The sequence below is a fragment of the Carlito syrichta genome, unplaced genomic scaffold (genome assembly GCF_000164805.1).
Source record: "Carlito syrichta isolate Samal-C Ts95f unplaced genomic scaffold, Tarsius_syrichta-2.0.1 Scaffold302386, whole genome shotgun sequence".
Lineage (NCBI taxonomy): Eukaryota > Metazoa > Chordata > Mammalia > Primates > Tarsiidae > Carlito > Carlito syrichta.
Genome location: NW_007246482.1, coordinates 64,500 through 88,606, shown reverse-complemented (window position 1 = coordinate 88,606; position 24,107 = coordinate 64,500). Strand labels below are relative to the sequence as shown.

At 46.2% G+C, this 24,107-nt stretch overlaps 1 protein-coding gene across 1 annotated transcript in view; it reads left to right on the top strand.

Annotated features, from left to right (window-relative positions):
• TTI1 (TELO2 interacting protein 1) overlaps positions 1-23,822 on the top strand; it is a 53,177-nt gene extending 29,355 nt beyond the window's left edge. The window contains exons 3-8 of the mRNA XM_008056516.2: positions 1,102-1,293; positions 4,881-5,029; positions 7,994-8,134; positions 10,009-10,213; positions 10,490-10,577; positions 23,053-23,822. Coding sequence (XP_008054707.1) covers positions 1,102-1,293; positions 4,881-5,029; positions 7,994-8,134; positions 10,009-10,213; positions 10,490-10,577; positions 23,053-23,236 — 959 coding nt within the window. The 3' untranslated portion in view covers positions 23,237-23,822. The remainder of the gene's footprint in view (positions 1-1,101; positions 1,294-4,880; positions 5,030-7,993; positions 8,135-10,008; positions 10,214-10,489; positions 10,578-23,052) is intronic.
• Positions 23,823-24,107: the final 285 nt, after the last annotated feature.

The following is a 24,107-nucleotide window of genomic DNA, read 5'->3' as shown; positions in this document are numbered from 1 at the left end:
CTCTGTACAGATGCTCCTTGATGAGAAGGAGACTTGCAGGAGCCAAAGGCCATCATCAGTCTCTTCCCTGTGGCCTACAGAGGGAGGGCACTGGACTGGAGCAGGAATTCTTCAGGCTGTGGGGTTTGTTGTTGTGATTTCATTGTGTAAATATTAAGAGCATTTTTTGAAATGAAGACTTTGGAGAACCCTGATGTTAGAAAGTGGTTGAAATGAGACTGATTTGGTGGGAGAAGGCATAGAAACCCTGGAACCTATCCCCTTAGCCTGCTGTCTCCTGGTGCCCTCCTTGTGGTGATCTCTGAGAAGTTTCTGTGGAGCCCTAAGGCGATCAAGGCACAATTCGAAAACCACTGGACTCAGTGTTTAAGGTTTATTCTCTGGTGACACGTCAGAGGTATTGGAGCATCGCCAAGTAAGGAAAAGCTTGGAGAGAAAATGGCCAGCCTCCTGAAGCATTTTATGTCAGAAACACAATATGAGACTGTCAATTCTCGAGGCTCTGTAAAGCCTGCACTCTGCTAATGAATGATATGTTCTGTACTCAGAATTTTTTCACTTGCACATGTTCTCTAGTCTTGTACATTTTTTCATTTGCATATATTTTGAGTACCCACTCAATGCTGAGTGTATGGGATTTCCGTGGTGACCAATGGAACACAGAATCTAATGAAAGATTCAGACACTGAATAGTACACACAAAATAAATGTGTAATTACAAATCATAATGAGTTGATATGAGGGGAAAGAACATGGTGCTAAATAAGACATCATATAAGTAACCTAAGTTAGGAGAGTCAAGGGAGGGCTTTATTGGGCAAGTTCTATTTGTACTGAGATATGAAGAGTGACTTGGAATTAACCATATGTAAAATAGAGGGGAAAGTATTCCAGCTAGTAAGAACAGCATATGCAAGAGTTCGGAATGCTTGACGCTTGGGGAAACTAGAAGATGGTCAGGTAATGGACAGCGGGAGTGGTAGTAGAGCATGGAGAGGCAGGTGGGGACGATTTGTGGCAGTGATGCTTTTCGATATGTAAAGTCTAATGCCTATTAAAAACCTAGGTGATCGTGATCATTGTATAACACTTTATTTACAGCCCAGTGGTTCCCAGACACAGGTAATGTTGGACAGCTCCAAGAGCGGAGTTTAGGAGAGGAGAGAAGTCCTTTGCACCAAAAACCAGCAACTGTCGAGAATACAGCTGAAGACATTGAACGGTTTTTGCTGAACTACCTCAAAGAGAAGGATGTGGCAGCTGGAAATGTCTTGGATTTTGATAATGAAGAAGGTAACCATTGTTTGTTTTGGCTTAGCTGGTTTCTCCTTTTTGAAACAATATTGTAAAAATGATGAAGCATCATTACAAGAATGTGGTTGTAAGAATAGTCACTCATAACCACACCATGCTAACATAGCCATTCTCATTCTTTGTATAATCTTTTTCTATTCTTTTTATTGCAAACCTGTTTTTATATGGTTGCAGCTATAGTTTAAATGCATCGTACCCTGTTTTGTGTTTTGTCATAAGCAACTCTTCGTGTTGCTATTGAGTTTTCATAATTAATGTTTTAATAGCTGCTACTAAATATTCATTCCCCTGCGGGATATTGAAGTTGCTTCTAGCTTTCACTCTAATAAACACTACTGCAGTGGATGATTCTGTGCATGTGACTTTTTTTTTTTTTGCATGTTTTTTTAAATTCCCAGAAGTGGGATTTCTGGGTCAAGGACATGAACATAATTTAATGCTTGCCAAATGCCTTTCAAACAGGTTGTGTCGATTTATACCTTTGCTTCAGCAGTGCAGAATTAATACTGGTTTCACCACAATATAGGTTTACCAACATAGCTATTAACAGTTTTACTATTCTTCCTAAATTAATAGGTGAAAAAATGTTCTTGTTATTTTACCTTGCATTTCTTTAATTATTGGCAGCATTGAATGTCTTTTTATAAGCTTCTTTCCTAACAGGTTTTTCTTTATGCTCATTGTCTGTTAAGATGCTTTGTCCATTTATTTAATTGGTAGGAGGGGATTTCAATGCCCCCCCCAATGTTTTTCTTACCAATTTATGTGATGAAGAAGAATGAAGTTCAGGCTAGTTGAAGCTTTGGCCTGTTGTTTTATTCACAAGCTCAATCTGGAGCTTCAGGTCATGGAAGGATTAATAAATTATTAGAATCTCCTCTGCAAATATAAAATGCCAAGTCATAATGAGCTTAGTGGTCTCAGAACTATCCTAAATCGAACTGAGTCCCAAATTAGTTTGTTAGGTTGGAATTGAACAAATTTCTTTTTTTCTTTCTCTCTCTCTCTCTCTATTGGGGGGAGGGCAGGGTGATCTCTGCTGTGAGACTCTGGTAAACTGAAGTCTGTACTTCCAGGGTAACAGGAAATAGCATCTCCATGCAATGAACTACATCAAATTCCACCTAAATAGTAAGAAGCATCACCGGGCCCAAATAATGAGTTATGCAAAGTTGAGTTATTGTTCTCCCTAAAGGCAGAGTTCTCTGACCAGAAATCTACCAGGCTTTTTCTTTGCAGATTAGGTTCCTAAGCCAACCCAGTCCTTTTCATTAACTGCACCCTCAGCCAAACCTGGAAACACTGAAGGGGAGGCATCCTGATCCCTCATAATCCGGTTTGCCATTCTTGTTTAAAATTTGAGCGCTGTCAGTGAATCCATTTCTTCATGATTAGGATCTTCTGGTTCTAGTTGATGTTCACTAGGAGCAGAATGAATGAATCAAACCCTTCTTCCAATAACGGAAATATCCACATCCCTCAAATAACATTCCGCAATAGGTGAATTTCAAACAACAAATCCCCCTCTGGGGGAAGAAAAGCAGAGGCCTATCATTCTCATGATTACCATTCATCAAGTACACACCACACACTTGGCATTCTAAGGAATGTTTATCTCAGTGCTGGTCTGACATGAGTGTTTTGTTTTACCACATAAAAGCACCTTATATATCTGAAGTCCCGTTCTTCAAGAAATCCAAGCATTCTGCAAATGCTTTTTCATTTATCTTTTCAGCATCTGGTAGAGACAGGTGCAGCCTGTACTGTAGGATTTCGTCTTTCCAGCAGAGGAAACTGGAATGGGAAAAGTTAAGGGAGCAATGCTCCACTCCATGGAAATGAGCACAGCTGGTCATGGGGCTTTGGGGCGGGGCATGGGGGCAGGACTGTAGGCAGAGGAAAATCAGGGTGGGGATTTTGGCCTTGGTTTCATGCGCTTCTCAAGTCTTGTTAGTGTTGTTTTAATTCACAAACTCACACGTGTCTCGTGCAGTGCGGCACTCTAGGCAGTGAGAGGGTGATAGTGACTGGTAGCACTCATCCCATTTGACCCTTTCAACAGTATATGTGGTGTGTATGCTGCATCCCCTCTTCTAAGACGTGGTAACGTAGATGAGAGAAGTTGCCAATAGACTGTCCTCTAATCCATGCCCATGTACTGCGCCAAGCTGCCCTGGCATCTTGTCTCCCACGGTGATAAGCAAGGCTTGGTTCCGGCCATCAGATGTTCTTACTCATGTGGAGAAGCAGGCGTGCATCCCTTTTAGTCAAAGGATGGTCCAAGAGGAAAGGAAAGTGAAGGGCCGAGCAAAGGCCAGTCCCAGAACGGCCCAGCCTCAAGGCTCCAGATGAGAACCCCGCTGGATTATGGTTTTCCTTTAAATATTTATTAATGGAAATTTAGAAAAGACCAAAGGCATAGGGAAAACATTTAAACCGTCTATTATTTCATTGCCCTGTCACTGTTAATATTTTGTTGTACTTCCTCTCATGCAAAAATTTATTGTGCTCATGCTGCATGTGCAATTTTGTATCATGCTTTTTTGTCTTTTTTAAAAAACACAGTATTTTATAAGCATTTCCCTTGTCAGTAAAACTCATGCTAGGCCAGGCGCAGTGGCTCATACGTATAATCCCAGTGCTTTGCTTTGGGTAGTTGAAGCAGGAGGATTGCTTGATCCTAGGAGTTGGAGACCATGCTGGGCAAGATAGTGAGACCCTGTCTCAACAAAAAGTAAAAAAAATGAGCCAGGTTTGGTGGTATGCAACTATAGTCCTAGCTATTCATGAGGCTGACAGAGGAGGGTCGCCTGAGCCCAGAAGTTTGAGGTTACAGTGAGCTATGACCACGCCACTGCACTCTAGCCTGGGTGGCAAAGTGAGACCTATCTCTAAAAAAAATTTTTTTAATTAAAAAAAAGCCATGTTAAACACAAATAACCTTATTACATGCCATTATATGACTGTGCCATGGTTTATATAACCATTTTCCTTTGAGTGACAGTGTCTTAGTCCATTTCTACTGCTGTAACAAAATACCTGAGACTAGGTAATTTATAAAGAACAAATTTATTTTCTTAGCAGTTCCGGAGGCTAGTAAGTCCAAGGTCAAGGTGCTGGCTGGTTTGGTTGCCTAGGAGGGCTTGTTGCCATGTCCTCCTCAAGGAAGGAACACCATGTCCTCACCTGGCAGAAGGCAAAAGGGCAGATGAGCTGATCACTATGATAAGAGCCTTAATCCTATTCATGAGAGGAGGAGCTCTCATGCTCCAATCACCTCGTAAAGGCTCTACCTCTTATGACCACATTAGCCATTAAGTTTCAGTACCTGAATTTGGGGAGGACACATTCAGACTATAGCAGAGGGGTTTTCCCACTTTTAGCTGTTAACAGTTATTGCTGTTGTGAGTATCTTGACCTACAGACCTTTACCTAAATTACAGATGGTTTCCTTTGGATCTGTTCCTAGATATTTTCTGTAAGTCCTATTCTTGAGTCTGAAGTGGGGAATCAAGCTGGGTGGGACATATCTTAAAAAACACTGTCCCCCTATGTGCTTTTTCCAGAGGAGCTGTCAGTCCCTCCAAAAGTGGAAGAAAATGGTTTGCATCCAGATGCAGAACCACCACTGCCAGTGCACATCCAAATAGCCATGGACGTGATGGAGCGCTGCATCCACTTGTTGTCAGATAAAAATCTACAAATCCGCTTGAAGGTCAGTGTGTAGTCCCTTCTCTACATTCACAGAGCAGCAGAACTGAGCATGGTCTGGTCCGCAGTGCCTACACAGATGAACATGTAGCCTCCCTTGGATCCTGGCCCGTGTGTAGTGGCCAAGAGAAGGCATCAAAAGGAATTTTTCTGTGGGGTGACAGTTTTACATCTTTCTGTGTCAACTTAGATGCCAAAAGAGGCTGAGCCTCTGGTTAAAAACCACAAAGTTTTGGGGAATTCCCTGAATCTCCAAGGGAAAGAAAGCCACATGTTTTGGAAAGGGTATCATTTTCTGAGCTGACTCCATGTGGGATGCAGGTTTTAATACTTTAAAATCGTCTTTCTTCCAAGCCTGACACTGGCCCTTATCTCTGTTTTCTGTTTCCATTTTTATCCTAGAAAAAACTCCAACACTTTGCAATATTACATTCTGGTTTGCTGGCAGTTTCCCAAGCAGCACCCCTATCAGGAAAGGCTTAAAGTATACAGTAGTGACTGCAATAACAGGACAGTGGGGTGTGGTGATAGTGTGGGTCAGGGCTTTCAGAGTCACCCAGGAAAGATCTTATGCCCCGAGGAAAACAATACTCCTCTCTGCCCCCAAGCAGGAGTGAGAAATGCAGCTGCCTTAGGGACTATTAGCAACGAGAGCATGTTGCCTTGCTCAGAGGTGATGGGCTGGGAAACCCTGATGCAGATTATCTCAGATCTCAGGGTCTGTGTTTTGTGGAATTTGTTCAGTCCTCCCAAGATACCTCTTAGTATTCATCTGTTGTTCCATTCAGCAAGTACTTTTTGAGTTCCTATTACATGCAGGACTTTAACGTAGGTGCCTGGATGATACATTCAACAAACTCCTGTATAGCCTTCAACACCTTCCCTTTTATGGAGGCTTTGTAGTAGCTGTATTCACACCATAGTTATTAAGAGCGTCAGTGTTAGAGTCAGACCTACATTCCTGAGTTCAAATGCTGATTCTGCTCTTTATAGCCATGTGACCCTGAGTCATTTAATTCGCCTTTTTGAGCCTTGGTGTCTTCATCTGCAAAACGGAGCCAATGTACCTACTTCACAGGGTTGTTGGTTATAAATACAAAACAACAAGCATAGGTTGGGCACAGTGGCTCATGCCTATGATTCTAGCACTTTGAGAGGCCAAGGCAGGAGGATCGCTATGATCATACCACCACACTCCAGCCTGGGTGACAGAGCAAGACCCCCATCTCTAGAAAAATAAGGCAAACCATTAGCATGAAGTAAGACAAGTACACTCACTCATTCACTAAATGCTTATTGAATCTTACTGCAGACCAGACAGAGGGTATGTAGAAGGAAGTGATACAGATATGACCCCCATCTTTATGGACGGCAGAGAGGCGATACAGGCTCACACCTACCAGCTGGGGAAATGCTATCAAGATAATTAGTAGGTTCTGTGTGATCGAAAATAGTTACTCAACCATGCAGCAGGTGTGCATTAAGAGCCTTCTCTGCACCAGACCCTGCTGAGTGAGACAGAACTTCCATCCTGAATTGGACCTGGCTGCTACGGAAGGTCTCTCTGAGGTGGTCACATTTCTAAAGGTTGAGAAGGAGCCAGCCATGCAAAGGGACAAAGGCAGGGAGAAGAACATTCCAGGCAGAGTAGGAAATGTGCATCTTTGAATCCGTGAACTATTGTGTAACTTGTCCACCTGGGGACAGAACTCAAATTTAAAGCCAGTGAGGAACCAAAGCCATTTCTCCCATATTACCCTGCTCTCCACTGTACTGCTGAGCTTTCTCCTGTTCCCCTGCCTAACTGTTCACCCTCAATGGCAGACCCTCTTCTGTTCCATTTTCAGTATGGGCCAGCATGTAGTGGGCACCAGAAGGGTCTATTGCTGATGTCGGCAGACTTCCCTCTGTCTTTCTGACTCACACATGAGCCTCTCTGGCCCATCCACGGGAGAGAAACCCTCACTGGTCATCGTGCTGACCACTGCCTACAACACTGACACAGGCCATCTGTTCTCAATGAGATAAAGAAGTAAGGAAGGTAAAAAGTCAGTTGACATGTAGCCTGGCCCAAGTCTTTCTTGTGAGGTTACTGTTCCTCAGCTGCCTGCTTGGTCTCCCCATGTGGCAGTGAGAACTGATCTCACCTAGCCTCTCAACTTGCTCCCCCAGGGGCTTCCGTCTCATTCACTGCCACCTGTACCTCCTCGGGACTGCACCTGAATTCAAGCAGCTCTTTTTTATCTAGTCCTGTAGCAATTTAATCCATGTTCTCTCCAGATCTCCAGTCCGCACACTTCTCTGCCTTGGCCACATTTGGGCATGTGCCATGGCCTCCAAGAGGCCCCCCCCTTGCCTCTGTCTCTCCCCCACCTCAAATCCTTCCCCCACTCAGCAGAGTGGACTTTTTAAAACATGAACTGTGTCATGCCTCTTTGATGGCTTCCCACTGTACTTGGTACAAAATAATTTCTCACATGACCCGTTTGTGGTCCAGCCCCATCGCCCTTTCTCTGTAGCACTCCACTACAAGTTCTGTCCCACCTTTTGGTCTTCCTCATACAGCTTCCAGGTGTTGGAACACAATTCCAGTCTTCACAGGACTAACTCCTACTCATCCTTTACATCTCATCTTAGAGGCTACTTCCTCAGAGAAGACGTCCCAGCAACCTGTGGTTTCCATCCTTCCCTTAGTGCTTTGTATTTCACCCTTTTCTTTCCTTCTTGGCACTGTTGATGATCCTGTTTATTTGGGTGTTACCTGATTACGGTCTTTCTCCAGTTGATGTAAACCCTGTGAAGGCAGGGAAACATGTGCATTTTGTCCCTGGGTGTCTCTCTGGTCCCTGGCCAGTGCTGGGCCTGTAGTCACACTCAGTAAACATTTATTCTTTTAAAATGGTGACTTGACCCCAGGTATCTGGCTTTAAGCCTTTATTGTCTGCTGAAATCATGTTGTTTCTTTCAGGTCTTGGATGTGCTGGATTTGTGTGTGGCTGTCCTGCAGTCCCACAAGAACCAGCTCCTTCCCTTGGCTCACCGGGTTTGGCCCTCGCTCGTGCACCGACTCACACATGACGACCCCCTGGCAGTACTCAGAGCCTTCAAGGTATCACATGGTGCCCCCCACTGTCTGTCAGGACAGAACTCACCAGGGTCTTTTGGACTGTCTCTCTTCACCTGACTGCAGTGTCACATACCTTGAGGAAAGTGTAGAAAAATGAGAAAAGCACAGAGAAGAAAGTCACAGTCTGCCTCCTTTTGAATTTGAAGCAGAGTGAACTAGTAGGTGAAAAGGGCAGCTCATGTTTCTTGAGCACCCCAGGTGCCAGGCAGTGAGTTTGGCACTGCTCTACAGGAGGTCATCTCACAGCAGCCTGGCAAGGTAGGTGTATTCTCTCCATTGCTGGCAGAGGAGGAAACAGGCTCAGAGAAGTTAAGGGATTTTTCTCAAGATTACACAGATCAGTGAGTTCACATGCATGTTCTTTGCACTGCACAGGAGTCAAGGTGAAGGGGCCTAGGTTCTAGCAATGGGCATCCTCTGTCCAGTAAGTGACTGGGCAAAGCTCCTGACACCCATTTCAGGTGGCTTAGAAACACCCTTCTTCTCATAGTGCTGTCAAAGCTAAAATGGTACTACTTGGTGAAATGCTTTGAAAAGCTAAAAAAACCCTTTATATGTAAGATGTTATTCTCTCTGCCTTAGTTTGGCTTATATTAGCACATATATTTTGGCTTATTTATTTATATCCTTCCTTGTTCTAGAAAGCACTTAAGGCAACCTACAGATATTGACCATGACGAGCTAACATAAATTAGAAGAAGGTGAGCAAGATGAGACAAAGGAAAACAATGCGAAGGGACATGAAATGAGGCCAGGAGTCACCTAAGACACTTGGCAAAAGTAGTGCGGTTTTTTATAAGATTCTTCAGCATACCCCAGGGCAAATTAAAAATATATGTAATTGATAATTTTTTTTTCAAAGCAAAATGCACAAAATGACTGTGTATGTCTGTGTGTGTGTATAAGGAAAGGAGGGAGGTATTGCAAAATCTTACTCAGGGATGCTGTTTTTCTTTATGAAAATTAACTGGTTATCTGAAATGACAGCAAGCATAGACAAATGAAAAAATATAAAGCTCTATGTGGGTAACTGAGGCTGCTTTTCCCACATGCAGACACTTTGGTGACACCTGAGGTCTGTAGAATCTGTACCGTTCAGCTGAGGGGCCTGAAATGAGCGCCCTGTTCTCTGCAAAGTCAGCACTCTATGTGCTGGTTATGCCTTGCTTACCAATTTTTAAAGAAATTCCTATTATCCTGTGTACTCAGTCTTGTGCAGCAGGGCAGGACGTTTCAATATGTTCTGCTAGAGAAAGTTTAAAATGAGACATGCAGAGAAACTGTCTGTTGTGAGAGATGGAACGACAGTGATGTACATAAGAGATTGTACAGTTGAACAGAAGGAGTGTCTAATTGGCTCCAGCCACGGAGACCCAGCCTTGGTCAGCCCTGGGATCTTGGCCTAGTCACTGCCCTCCCAGTGCCTGTGTGTGGCGGCATCTGGACCTTGGTGTCTGTGTTTGCTCAGCTAGCTAGAGTTGAAAACATAAGTATTTTCTCAAGGGATGTTAGGAAGATTCAAGAGATGATCTATGTGAACTGCTTTAAGCTCTTCCTTTTTTTTTAACAAAAAAAGGAGGAAAATCAAGGTATTAATCATATTATTCATCCAACCCAAGATCCCCTTGAATTATTTTCTGTGTAATCTGTATTTATGGATAGAAGCAGCCATGCCTTGGGAGCAGAGACCTCCAAATTCATAACTGTCAGAATCACAAACCGTGGGCAAGGAATTAACAGCAGTAATTCTATTTTTTTTCAAGCAGAGCCCTAGATGAAATTGAATTACCAAGCATTCTTTAGTTCCCTTGCTGCCTTGGCGATGTTCACTCACCGGGTTGGGGCTGTTTCTGCAGGTTTTGCGTACCCTGGGAGGCGAGTGTGGTGACTTTCTACGTAGCCGGTTCTGCAAAGATGTCCTGCCAAAGCTGGCTGGCTCCTTACTCAGCCAGGCTCCCGTCAGCGCCAGGGCTGGATCAGTTTACTCACACACACTGGCGTTCAAGTTGCAGTTGGCTGTCTTGCAGGGATTGGGCCCACTCTGTGAGAGACTGGACCTAGGTAGGTACTGGCAACCCACCTGGACACACGAGGTGTCTGTCTCGCCCCTGCTGTGGCACTCCTTAGTCGTGTTCCCTCCCTTGGCGTACATGCCTCCAGTCTTACTTTGGCCTCGTTCATCCATCTGTTTTGATGTGTTCTTTGCCTGGCAAGATGGGGGTAGAGAACCCAGGACATCTTGCCTGGCTGCTCCATTTTCCCCAGACAGCAGTTGGTCACTGCTTGTCCCTAATGAAGTCTAAGGACTGATGCTTGTTTTGTTTTTCCTCTTTGCAGGTGAGGGTGACCTGAATAAAGTGGCTGATGCCTGCTTGATTTACCTCAGCACCAAACAGCCCGTGAAATTACAGGAGGCTGCCAGGAGGTATGTCTGCTTGATCGCCCGCGTCTCTTTACGTTTGTTCTAAATTACAGATAATTTGCTAATGGCGAGCAAAGTTGAGGCATCTCTGCTCTCTCATCTCGTCTCTCCCTTCTTGCCAGGTTAAGATGATTTCTTTAGCTGTGCCAACTCTAGAGATGGTATTTTCACTAGACGCATTTCTCTTTGCCAGTAACCTTTTCCCCTGCTGCAGTGTCAGCAATAACTCCAGAGGGTCGAGAAGCAGAAAGGTGTGCTGGAGGAGGTCTGTTCTAGGCCAGGTGCCTGGCACTGCTCCGTTTCACAGCCGTCTCAGCAGAAGAGCAAAGGCACTGTGTTCCTGATCTGGCACACCTCGGCTCCATGGAGGGTCTTGGATGGGCGTCAGTGCCACGAACCTCGCAATTTGCACACAGAATTGTATGTGTGGTTAGGCAGGGGCATACAGTCTTTTTTCTAGACAGAGTCCACACTGTTCATCCGGCTCTATAGGCATCTGTGATCCACAGAACATTAAGAACTGCCAGACTAATGGCTTAAAGGGCCTTTTCTAATTCTGAAATTATGTGATTCTAATTTCCACGAGTTTTGACCATGCTTATTAGAGAATAGCTATACCATCTCTAGCAGAAGAAGCTATTTCTGGTTTTTTGACTACTAAGAGCTGAAGCTCTGAGTACAGCAGCATTCCCCAGACCTGAGACCCAGAACCCACTCTGGCCCTCCTCCCTGTTCTCTTTCCAGCTGAGTATACCTGCGTCCTGGGCCTGCCATTCCGGGACACCTGCTCTGGGGCGAAAGCTGGGCTGTGTGTGGCTGGGTGCTGTGCGCTACTCCAACCCAACCTGCTCCCTGCCTGCAACAGAATCCCATCTCCTTTGCCCTGGTGGCACGGACCTGATCATCTTGGTGGGTGAGGAGTTAGGAGTCAGCTCATTCCCTGAGGGGCTACAAGGCTGCTCTGACTGGAAATGAGAAGAGCCAACCTGCTCCCTTATAAACCTTGCACTCCCCATAAGTGATGAGAATATCTTTTTGAATTGATTTATTGTCCTGGCGATTTTTTGCTCTTGATTTCCCCAGTTTCCTTTTTTCTTCCTGTCCCTTTCCCGTCACATCCCTGAGTCCCAAAATCAGTCATGGTTCTGTGAGCACAAGAGTGCATCCCAATGAGCTTCCTGTCCCAGACATTCTTATTCCTCACAAAGCCACTGAGGGTGGAAACAGCCTCCCTGGGTGGAGCCCTGCAACTGATTGTGCTGTGATTTAAAGTGCAGCTCAAGAACATAATGAATTTATTGTGAAGTAAATGCTTTTAGATGCCTGTTACAACCAGAGTGACAAAGACCTGATTTTCACATTCCCAGTTCCATTCCACTTTTCCTATACCCACCCCATCTCATCCTTCAAGTTTAGAACCATCAAACAAGCTAATATTCTCAATTCATTATCTTTTCATTTCTAATTCTCTTTTTTGCCACTGAAAGCAATTAAACCCGGAATTGGACCTTGCTGAATCCTGAGTTGGTATTCAAGGTGCCTCGGAGGAGACAAATGCAGCCAACCCTCTTGACTGCAACTCCCTTTGTTTGCTCCAGTGCATTCTGTGAGGGCTTGAGTCAGATGACCTCCCTGCTGACAGGCGGGAAAGGGAGGAAGTGCAAGGCTGATTGCCTCACACACATATCACCTGCAAACTTATTTTGAAGTCAGGAAAAAAATCAGTGTTGTCCTTGATCAAGAGCTGATTTGGCATCTTGATTCAGAAATTAATAAGCTCTCTAAATGGGAGAAGCAGCCTGAGACAATAGGAAACTTGGTCTCTGTGTGAGCTTCATTACCTTGTGGAGGGAAGGAGTGGGTGGGCCAGTGAGTCTTGAAGAGCCGTAGCAGCTGGTGCTGAGGAGGAGGTTCCCTGAATGAGATGGGGTTCTGCAAATGGCCCACTGTCCATCCAGTTTGTCCTTCATCCTTCACACTCACGTCCATTACCAAAGGTAAAGCCTGCCCACCTCACTGGGAAAAATCACTCAAAGCCGCCAGGCCAGGCCTGGCCACCATCATCTCTCCCCGGAATGGCCACTGACAGATGCCTCCTCACTGGTCCTCTGCTTCCACTCCTGCTCTAGGCATTTTCCACACAACAGTCAGAGTGGCACACACACACACACATTCACTCTCATGGGAGAAGAGAAAGCTGTGTTCTTCACTAGGGCCCGAGGGGAAGCCTCAACTTAGCATTCAAAAGAACCAGTAAAAGTCTGAGATGGCCGGAGGTAGTGAGTTTCCCACCCTGGGCAGGTGACCAGCTTATCTGCCAGAGTTCTGAGGCATCCGGCATTCTGGAAGGAACTGAATGCACCCAACCCCTGGAGCAACCCCCTGCAGGTCGGTTGGGGCCTCTGAGGGGTGGCCTTCCTTGTGGGGGTGAGACAAGCTTGGCAGCCCTGTGAAAATCCTCTTTATGTGCATTATGGCTGGGTTTTTCCTTCCTCCTGCTTGCTTTTCCTGGCTCCAAAGAATGACCAAGCCTGTGTTTGCTTTTTTAATTTGTCATATTAAATATAGCCTTTGTGGCAGGCTTTTACATCCAGGCTGTAAACTCTAGAAATGGAAATTGATCAGGGGGTGGTTGATATAACCGAAGCTATAAATGCTAAGAACGGAGATGCCATTCCAGTTTAATGCTTTTATCTAGCGAATGTGCCTTGTATGGAGGGGGCATAAATCTTGCGGTGGGGGGAGGGGCCGGGGCAGAGTGTAACCTTGCTGTATGTTACCACCAGGTGTCACTGTTAACTGGAGATGCAAAAAACAAGCCAGCTCCCCAGTCTGTCTAGTTAAATGACTTCAGTGGATGGCAAAAGAGTAAATTATATTTGGGGTGTGGGAGGAGGGGTCAGCTCACCAGGAGCTAAAAATAAGGCAATGTTACTGAGGGTGGACATTGGGTGCCAAACAGCAGGTCAGATGGCCCCGCCCCTGCAGCCCACTGCAGAGGCTGCTCCCCCATTTGAAATTCTCAGCCTTCATACTACCTCCTCGCTAGCTGTGGGCCTTCAGGTTCTGAGCCTTCTGGCCCGGGAGCTTTCCTCTTTCACACATGAAAGGGATTTGAGATGAGAACGTACACCCCAGGTTTGTTTCTCCTTCAGGTCAGTACATGCACTCTGCCTGACTTAACTGCACTAAAACCACACCCCTTGGCCAATCTCCTAGCGGTCTCAGAGACTCCTGTCTATTGCAGTGAGGTCTTATGTCATCCAATGATCCTTCTACCCTGAGCTAAAAGGAAGCAAAACTAGGCCATACCTATTTTTAAAAAGATAAAGTCCATGCCCAACGTGCCTCACAATAGAGGAACAAAGCTTTTAGACTGTGTGGTCTCTGCCCCAAGTACCCCTCACTTGCTAAGCCGGGAGCTCAGGATGCAGGTGCCAGCAGGTAGTGACCAGCTGATGTACCTTCTGGCCATGCAAGAAGACTGGATGCTGTTTGGCTGTAGTCCTTGATGGCAGGAGGAAGGGGAGAGTTGCCCTTCAAGCTTGCTCTGCCTAGCCATTGTGTGTAAGGGTCGCACAAACCTGGGTTCAGATCTTACTGGCCGTGTGACCTTGAACAAATGACTTCGTTTCCTTTCATCTCATTTTCTTCCTCTATAAACTGGGCTGTTGATAACCCATTCTCACAGGCTTGTTGTGTGGATGAGTTACACTCCGTGTTCAGGGAGTCCACAGGGTATTAGGCACTGAAATCAGGGAACAGGGCAGGAGGCCTCTGCCCTCATGTGCTTATGTTCCTCCCAAGGTTTGTTTATACAGGTACGTACGCTCATGTGGGATACTCATATGTAAGCTTGCCAAATAGAGGGTGAATCATGTATGTGTTACATAGATACATATGGGCGTAATATTTCTTGTAAGACCTGCTTGTCTTAACTGAAATCTCAGCAGGGTTTTTTCACCTCAGAAGGATCTTTTTCATGTTAATTGTGCCACCTCCTCCACCCCCATTCACAGGAGAAGTCAGGACCAGGTTTGATGTTTCATTTACTGACTGACTTCCCTGCTCTCTTTCTAGCAGTAGGATCCCAGGCCATCAAAGACCCAGCAGTGCCTTTAAGCCCTAGATGAGCACGTACTGGCACAGGCTCATTCATTTCATCCCCGTCAGAGCCCCAACGCCTCTCTTTATCCACACATGAGCCTATTCTATTTGAATGGATCAGGAGCCACAGAGGTGATTCGTTAGTTCAGCTGAGCTTGAAATTAGCAGCTCATCCCCGTAAATGGTGTGGGCAGTTTGTCTGACTTGGGCTGCAGAGCTGTTCCCCCTTGGATTGCACCTGGCATGGAAATGAGGGCACTCCTGATATTTTTCCTTTTGACACTTGATTAATAGTTGACAAATCCAGACCCACGAAGTTAGCTCCCCTGTTATCCATCTTTTGACAGGCATTGCTGCTTTTCTTTTTAAGGAGCATTGTTCTAAAAATATACTCAGATCTGAGGCTGTTCACTGTGTATATATAGGCCTGATTTCATGGTGTCAAAGATAAGAGACATCTGCCTTGCAGATTACAAACAAAGTGGGTTGCTGGGCTTCACATCTGAAGGCAGGGACCTCTGTGCTACTTAAATTAAATGCTGCCAATTCCTTCCCTACTTCCTTGGTATAGTCATGTCTCTGATAACCTGCCACGGCCAACCATTTCACCACCCAGTGGGAAAGCCAAGAGTGGGATGTGTATGCACAGGTATGTGCCGTGCTGGGTCAGGAACAGGATGCTCTTGCTGCAGATGGAGCCTGGTAGTGGCACTGCCTGCATGAAGAGGCTTGCAGTTGTCAGAAGCCATGGCATGCACAGGTTAACCATTCCTTCACTGTGCAGGGTCTGTCATCTGTTTAGAACACCTAGAGGCTGGAATGAATGTAGTCTCAGTACCAAGTAAAGCAGCCAGGGAGGTCATCTCGATTGTCTTGTTACATGTGTCTAAAAGATTTTTACGATCTCTTATAATGAGCCAAGAACTGTGTTGAGAGCTGAAGATTCCAAAAATAACTACCAAGTTAGAGATGGCCTCACATTGTTGTTCAAGAGCAGTACAGCCTTGGCAAGTTAGTTTACTTCTCAATGTCTGTTTCCTCATCTACAAGACTGAAATAAGCATATATATTATTCTCCAACTAACATGTTTATTATGAGGATTCATTAAAGTCATGTGTAGCACAAAATACCACCACAGAATAAAACATCAATAGATAGTAGTTGTTAATCATTACTTAAACGTTCTTCTTTTCCAAAAACAACTTGGAGCATCTTATAAATTAAGTGTCTGCAACAAGGAAAAAAGGGAGTGAAGACATTTTTTTAAAGGGAAAAACAATATGAGCAAAAACAAGATGAAGTCAAAGTTGAGGCTACTATGTAAAAATACAGAGTTAGCATGTTCGAGACCCGCCTGGGCAGGCGAGACCTCATCTCTACAATAAATTAAAAAAAAAATCAGCCGGGCATGGTAGCGCATGCCTGTAATTCCGGCTACTTGGAAGGCTGAGGCGGAAGAATCGCCAGAGCCCAGCAGGTCGAGGCTGCACTCCCAGTCTGGGCGACAGAGTGAGACTTGAACTCAAAAAAAAAAAAAATACAGAGTTAGAGCTTTGCACCCTTGCTGGAGACAACCTTCCAAGGGGTTCTGTGCTCCTACCAGACAGCAGAGAGGGCAGTGCAGTCTTGTTCACCTTCCGGGGAATACTGGGAAAGAATTTTTTTTTTTTTTTTTTTTTGAGTTGGAGTCTCACTCTGTCACCCAGACTGGCCTTCCGAGTAGCCAGAATTACAGGCATGCACTACCATGCCCGGCTGATTTTTTTATTTATTGTAGGTGAGTGGATTGCCTGAGCCCACGGGTTCAAGACCCGCCTAGGCAGCGAGACCTCATCTCTACAATCAATCAGAAAATCAGCTGGGCGTGGTAGCGCATGCCTGTAATTCTGGCTACTGGGAAGGCTGAGGCGGAAGGATCGCCAGAGCCCAGCAGGTCAAGGCGGCGGTGGCCGGGAGCGGCCACTGCACTCCAGACTGGGTGACAGAGTGAGACTCCAACTCAAAAAAAAAAAGAATCTTAAAGAAAGAAGCTTTTCAGAGGGGAGCGTGGCTATGAAACCCAGGAACATTTGTGAATCCTAGGACCATTTCTCCAGGGGTCATCTGAGAAGAACCCTGAGTGGGCTGAGCCTCACCCCCTCAACACAAAAGCACACTTCCTGGAGCTGTTGCTTAAGGCATCTGTGAGTGGAGGCTGCTGGCTTCATGCCATAGCATGTGTTATAGGAAAACAATTCAGGAAGGAGGGCACAATAAGTAGGCTTCTGCAAAGATGGCTTTATCTTCAAGAGTACAGACCTTCCAGGAAGGAGAAGCACTGAAAGTGTCATGAGAGCCGAGCTAGCCACCATGGGGCTCACCACAGGCTACTTTGAAACCTGTGCCTAGTAGCACTGTCATAAGATTGAGACTTGCAGGGACCTGGAGGTAGGAAAGCTGGCCAGATGAAAGGGGCTGCTTGCATTTATTTGTTTGTTTGTTTACTGAGTCAGGCTCTCACTCTGTCACCCAGGCTGGATTGCACTGGCATAATCACACCTCACTGCTGCCTTGACCTCCTGGGCTCAGGTGATCCTTTCACTTCAGCCTCCCAAGTAGCTGGGACTGCAGGCACACAACACCATGCCCAGTATTTGCTGTTTTTCTCAGGCCAGTCTCAAACTCCTGGGCTCAAGCAATCCTCCTGCCTCGGCCTCCCAAAGTACTGGGATTACGAGTGAGCCACTGTGCTCGGCCAGGGTCTGCTTGTAAATCCTGCTGCAGTGGGATTTAAGCCCTTCTAGACTCTGGCTTATTTTGAATTGTCTCTAACAGATTGGGCCTCTCAGTGCCATATCCTTTTAATATGCACTGAACTGTTTTCCTGTAACTTGTGCATTTGTGCTACTTTGTCTTGTGGTACTTCAGGGGCGTGAGGAGCATCCTGCCCTTCTGCTAGTGTTGATGGTTTTAAATCCTGCCTTTGTTGAATTTAAATATTTTTAATATGGGTCTTTGTGTGAGTATGCATGTTGAAGTTAGATCGATAGATGAATGGTTTTGAACAGGTAAATATAGTTAAATCTCATGAGCATGTGTAGCTACAAAGGTGATTGGTAGTATTTATTTGGAGAGTAAATCGTTTTTTCAAGTCATAATCCTCCATTTCCACAATTTAGAAACAAAAAACGACCTCCGTGCAGGGGAAGATAGCTAAATTGAATAGCAAGAAAGGACAGGCTTGAAATACTGGTTAACCAATGAACTGAGACCCATTAGAGTAAATTACCCAGTATAGAAACATAGCCCACTGCTTGCTGCTAGGATGCATTGACACTCTGAGCATCCATTTGTTTAAAAGGAAACACACAGCCTCATTTGCAGCATCGGCATGCACAGAATGATGGCAGAAGGGATGGCCAGAGCAAAGGAGAGCATGAGGGCCGTGCTGCTGGAGAGGGAACAACGGGGAAGCAGAGATAGCTGAGGGGATGGACCTGCTTTCCAGCAGTGGGTTTGTTTTCCAGTTGCATTTAGTCATGCCCATGTATCGTGTTCCTAAGGAGACATCCCTGAGTAACTTCTTTAAAAGCCCCAAGTCAATAAACAGATCACAAAGGCACATGTTCTTTACCCCTGGCATTTACCCTGACAGCTCATGAGAGCATTTTGTAAATCCAGAAAGAGACAGGGAACAGCAGATCCCTCAAGCAAGTAATTGACAGAGAAAGAATAGCCTGTCACCCAGGAGAGCTGGAAGCCCTGCCTTTCGGTTACAGGTTATTTAGCTTTACTGGGTCTTGATTGGCTGGCAGTTTTCTAGAGCTCCCTCTGAGCAGATATTGTCTAGACAGAGATGGTGAGGACATACTCTGATATTTGTCTCTGCAAGGAGGTTTCTTTTTGGTGTTGCCATCCTGGGGGTTAGCTATGATCCAGTGCCCATGATTGGAAACTGCCATGGACTGTCAGAGCTAGAAGTGATCTCAGAACTGATCTGATACCCTGCCCGTTACAGAGAGCTACTTGCCTTGTCCCTCCCCAGGAAACTGCCCTGCACAGGACTTCTAGGATGGTTCTTGCACATGGCTCTGTGGGCCTCTGTGAGCCGTATGTCTTCCCTACCAGCCTGGGAACCCTGAGGCCAGAGATGTTTCTTGTCCCTCCATCTTGTGTCCAAAGTACCTCCCTCAGTGCCTGGGCTGGACTAGGTGCCGGTAACTGTTTAATGAACCGAAGAGAGAGCAGACCCAGACCCAGCTGACCAGACTCCAGTCGCACATTTCCCGCTTTCCATGCCCACTCCCTGCCCCAGCTCCCGAGGAGCACCCCAATGCCAGTTGTAAAGGAATGAGTTGCTTCTGTTGTTTGGCATCTGGAGTTTATTAGGTACTTACTGATAGCCGTCAGTTGTAGATAGGGCTGAAGTGCAGGGAAATGGCTGCCTGCATGGAGTGAAATTCAATAAAACCACATTTTTAAGTGAAAAATCAGTATAAACACCAGGCTTCTTTGCCATGGAAACAGAGGTTGCTTAGAAACTGCCTAACAGCGAGTTCTAAATTTTTTAAAGTCAAGTTATCATTTAAGCTACACGGCCCTACAGGTTATTGAGAGATAATCACTCGCCTCAGGATACTTGGAGGCATGAGGCACAGCTGAGTGCCTCCTGATACTCTGGGGACCAGATAATCTCTTGATAACTGTGCTCCCTGGAGCCACTGATTTGGGCCTGGGGGAAGGAGAAAGAAATTTTTGTTCAGGAGTTAAATGGTGTACATATATATTTTTTAAAGTGTTTCTCTTTGGGTTTGAAAAAAGATGGGAACTGGCCATTTGGCATGTTCAGCAGCCATCTCTGCCTGTCTCAAGATGTATTGGGAACATTTTCCAGGCAGTTACCCCAGTCACTTCAAAGCAAGGTCCTATCTTTGTCTTCTGGCTTTGGATTATGCAAAAAGGGTTTTCAGCAACTTCAGCTTTGGGCTCTTCACTCTCAGGGTCCCTCTTCCCAGCTCAGGCAGGGCGGGAACAGGAAGAAGTGGTTCCAGAGTTTGGGACAAAGCCTGGCCTGGAGCACTGCCACCAGACCCTCCGGGCCTCAGGCTCAACTCCCTGGGGCCTAAAGCCCACAAGAGGGCGAGTTCAGAATCTGTTGGTGTTTCGAGTTCAGCCGTCTGACTGCATGGCAGGGTACTTGCTCCCCCTTAGGCGTGAGGAGGGCAAAGTATATTGCATTCATTTCTTCCTAAAAATAATGGGGGAAATTAGAATCCCATTGGCTGGGAGTAGGGACCCCCACCAAGGCAGTATGGAGAAAATTGTGAGTGCAAAAAAAGATAATTTTTTGCCCTTTCCAGAATATCTGAGAGTTATCCATGGCATGGTGGGGCTGTCAGGATTGGTAGTGATAATTATTCCGTAGACTGACTCTCTCTTTCTCTCTATGGAAGGAGCAGTGTTTTCATTACATACTTCAAAGTGTTTCCCGGCATCTCATCTCCTCAGAACCTCAGAACAAACCTGTAAGGAGGGTAGATGGGGCTGATCATCTTCCTTTGGAGAAAGAGGAGACAGGTTCAAGAGGCAAAGTAATTTGCTCCAGGCCACAGGGGCAGGGAAGGAACTTGCCCTGTCACCTGCCTTTCTGGGGCTCTACCTCTTTAAGAGCAAAGAAATGAGACCCAAAACAATCCTTCCAAGAGTTTGGTTCTTGCTTAATAAAAGAAGGTGAACTTTACACACGTTTTTCCTTGCTTTCCTGTTAGCGTTTTATTTGGAGCTCTCACAGGGCAAGAGTGACTTATTTCCTTTTCTTTTCCTGCCAAGGAATACAACATCTGCATTCAGCATGTTCAAAAGGGCTCAGAAGCCGGGCTCGGTGGCTCAGCCTGTAATCCCGCGCCTTTGGGAGGCTGAGGTGAGTGGATTGCCTGAGCCCGCGAGTTCGAGACCTGCCTGGGCAGCAAGACCTCATCTCTACAATAAATCAAAAAATCAGCCGGGCGTGGTAGCGCATGCCTGTAATTCCGGCTACTTGGAAGGCTGAGGCAGAAGGATCTCTGGAGCCCAGCAGGTCGAGGCTGCGGTGGCCAGGAGCGGCCACTACACTCCAGTCTGGGCGACAGAATCCAACTCAAAAAAAAAAGGGCTCAGAAAATGAACACTGCAGTGTTTTCATGCCGTGTAAGTCAGAGTACAACTATAACTGCATCGAGTCAGACCGAGGCACCACTTTGCTGGATGTTACCCAGATAGAAATATTCCTCAAAGCTGGGAGAGCACCATACTGGAGCTTGAAAAATTGTTCCAGTTCTTGAAGGGGAAAAAAAATCAAAACCATTTGCATTCTAACAGTCTTTGGCACCAGGGAAAACTATCAACTGTGTCACGTGTAAATAGAAATTTGCTCCCCATTTTTGGTGCGGGTTTTTTTTTCTTCATAATTTCCCTTGCCACTCTAATTATGAAAGATATTTTTGTTTTTAAACAAAAATTGTCTCCCACACAGGCCCCATCTCCTTTCTGCGGTGGAGTGGAAATGATGAATTAGAATATTCTAATCACTTCTCTAGCAGCCACCATGGAGGTTATAAACACCAGATTATCCTAAGCAAAGAAAACTTAAATTTGTAGGCACAGATGGGCCAGGAAAAATTCCAGCATCCCCTGCTCCCTCCCCATGTCCTTCCTGCCTCCCTGGCCTTCTTGGCATATGGCTGTTAAACCTAAGGAAGATGGTAAAACTGATTTCACCACAAGGCCCAGATTCTGAGGGGACAAGTTTTTCAGATTAATAAGATTGAAAACCAAACTTTACTTCCACTCAGCGAGCATTTGAGTTCTGCCGCATGCCCCACAGTCTGCGAAGGGCTCCTGAGCATCATAGTCAAGATGAAAGTGGGACTCGTCACATCAAGGTGATCTACTGTTGGCGGATGGCATGTGCTAGGCTCTGGCGAGCTCGATCTGGGTCTTAAACTTCAGCAACACCCCAAGTGAAGGGCAGCCCTCATCGTTAGACATGAGGAAACTGAGACGGGGCAAGTTGAATCATTTCTCAAAGCCGCACAGTAGTGATAGCAGTGATAACTTGACTCGTGTGAACAGTGTTCCTTGTTCCTTTCCTAGAGGTGAGAGGCTGACCCCTCCAGATCCTTTCTTAAAATGTCAGAGTTCCAGAGAGGGATGTCATCTTTAGTGGCTAGTGTGCGGCGCAGTATCGCTAAGTATCACTAAAATGAGAACCTGTTCAGTCAACAAATATGTACTGGGTGCCTGCCACATGCCATGTCAGGTGCCCAGGATACAGCAGTGAACAGAACAGACATGATCTCAGCCCTCAGGAAGCTCATATTGCAAGAAATGGAGATGATCAGTACACAAGTAGTCGGTGTGTGCTGGGAAAGGTGTCCTAAAAGAGAAAAACGGGCAGCCCATCTGGGCAAAATGGTCTGGCAAGGCCAGCCTCTGTGAGTAGGTGATGTACAGGCTGAGACAGGCAGGCTGGTTGGGAGGGCACAGCCCACAGGGAGAGCCTCATCCTTCCTAGGATCGGAAACCAGGAATCATGCTTGAACTGTTCAGCACAGTGGCCTGGGGCACATGATTGATATTCAGAAGCAGCATTTGAGCAGCTACAAGGCAAGGGTCATGACTCCAAAGTTCAGGCCAAGACTGACACCTCACCCCTAGTGGGTATGTGGATCCAGTGGCCCGGCCCCATGAGTTCTGTCTGTGTCATATTAGGGACATCAGTGCTCACTGTCAGAGGCCATGGGGCAAGGCCTGTCCTACCCCAGGAGAACAAAGAAGCCCTTTACCCACCTGCAGAGGACAGCACGTTCTGTGGGATCTGATCTCACTGGAGCCACAGGTATAAGTCCAGGCCATGAGGAGTCCAGGGCGCTCAGTGGCCAGAAGGGGCCACCGAGTTCAGCAGCCAGCTGGAGGGCCCACAAGGAGGCTCTTGCAGTGGCCCTGACCAGGGTAGGGAGCCTAGTGCGGCCCTATCCACCCTGCCCCCGGCCTGAAGCCAGTGAAACCTGCAAGGAGGGTGCACCCTGCCATCTTTTTCCTTCTGAAAACTCCTGCTTTACATCCTAGAACTTGGCCTGTTTCTTTGCCAAGAGCTTGTTTACTGTCAATATTGTTCTGCTCAGACTAATTACTGTTTCTCTCTGTCAATGGATATGAAACTGTTTACCTCTATTCTGCTGGGCTTTGGGACCTTCCTACTGGTCCTGTCTTATGAACTAAAGTGGGTTTGTTCTCCTGTGGGAAGCGATTTGATATTATCCATTTCTTCTCAAGTGACACATAGTCAGCCTCCTGGGTGCAGCCACCACGCCCCCTCTAGGTACCCTTCACTAACCCTTGGTCTCCCCACAGTGTCTTCCTCCACTTGATGAAGGTAGACCCGGACTCCACCTGGCTTCTCCTGAACGAACTCTACTGCCCCGTGCAGTTCACGCCTCCCCACCCCAGCCTCCACCCCGTGCATCTGCGTGAGACTTCTAGGCAGCAGAACCCCTACACAGCCAACGTGCTCTACCTGCTCAAGGAGCTGCAGTGACTTCACCCCACACTGGGCCAGTGGACACCACAGAGGCCACCTCCCCTTCCCCTGCCCACCAGAAGTTGGGCTGACCCCACCCTAGCCAAAGGAGACAGTGGCAGCAGCAGGGAAGGTGAATTAGACAGCCGATCGATTTATAAATTGATCGATCACACAATTGCTTAGAAATTGCATTGAAGGAAAGTAGCTGACTGTTATTTGTATTTCATACCTTGTGTTTTCAGATGACATTGTCTGGCAGCTCTAAGGGTTTAACTCCTTAGCCTACCATCTCCATGGCCCTACTGCCTCTCAGACCACCCACACACACTCACACCCATGAGCACTTACAGACATGCTGGACCGAGTTCTGAACAGAGCCAATGTCTTCTGAGTCCCTGAGGGCCATGTTCAAGTATCACACATCTAAGAACCTTCAAAATACAGCCCTGCCGTCTCTTTCTTTCTCTCGTTCTCTTTCACGCACACGTGCGCCAGTCCCCCTCCATCCACATCCTCTCCTCAAGTAATGAGATGGAACTAATTTGTTGTACCTAACCTGTTCTTTGGGAAAAAAAATGAAATAAAGGCACTTCTTGGATGATCGGGAGCTCACTTTGAAGTTCGTTATTTAAATTGAGTGATCTTTTAAAAATGAGTTTATATTCCTAAATGGATAATACAGAACCATGGTATAAAACCCAAACAGTACAAAACAGAAAACGGTGAAAAGTAAATCTCCCCCTCCTCATTTCCTGGCCATCTGGTTTCTCTCCTTAAAGGCATCACTCGTAACAGTTTGTTGGATATCTTTTAAATAGGAGATTGACTTTTTAGCTTTTACCTGAGTGATAGTGTAATGAGGCCTGCACAGTGTCAGGCCTGCACA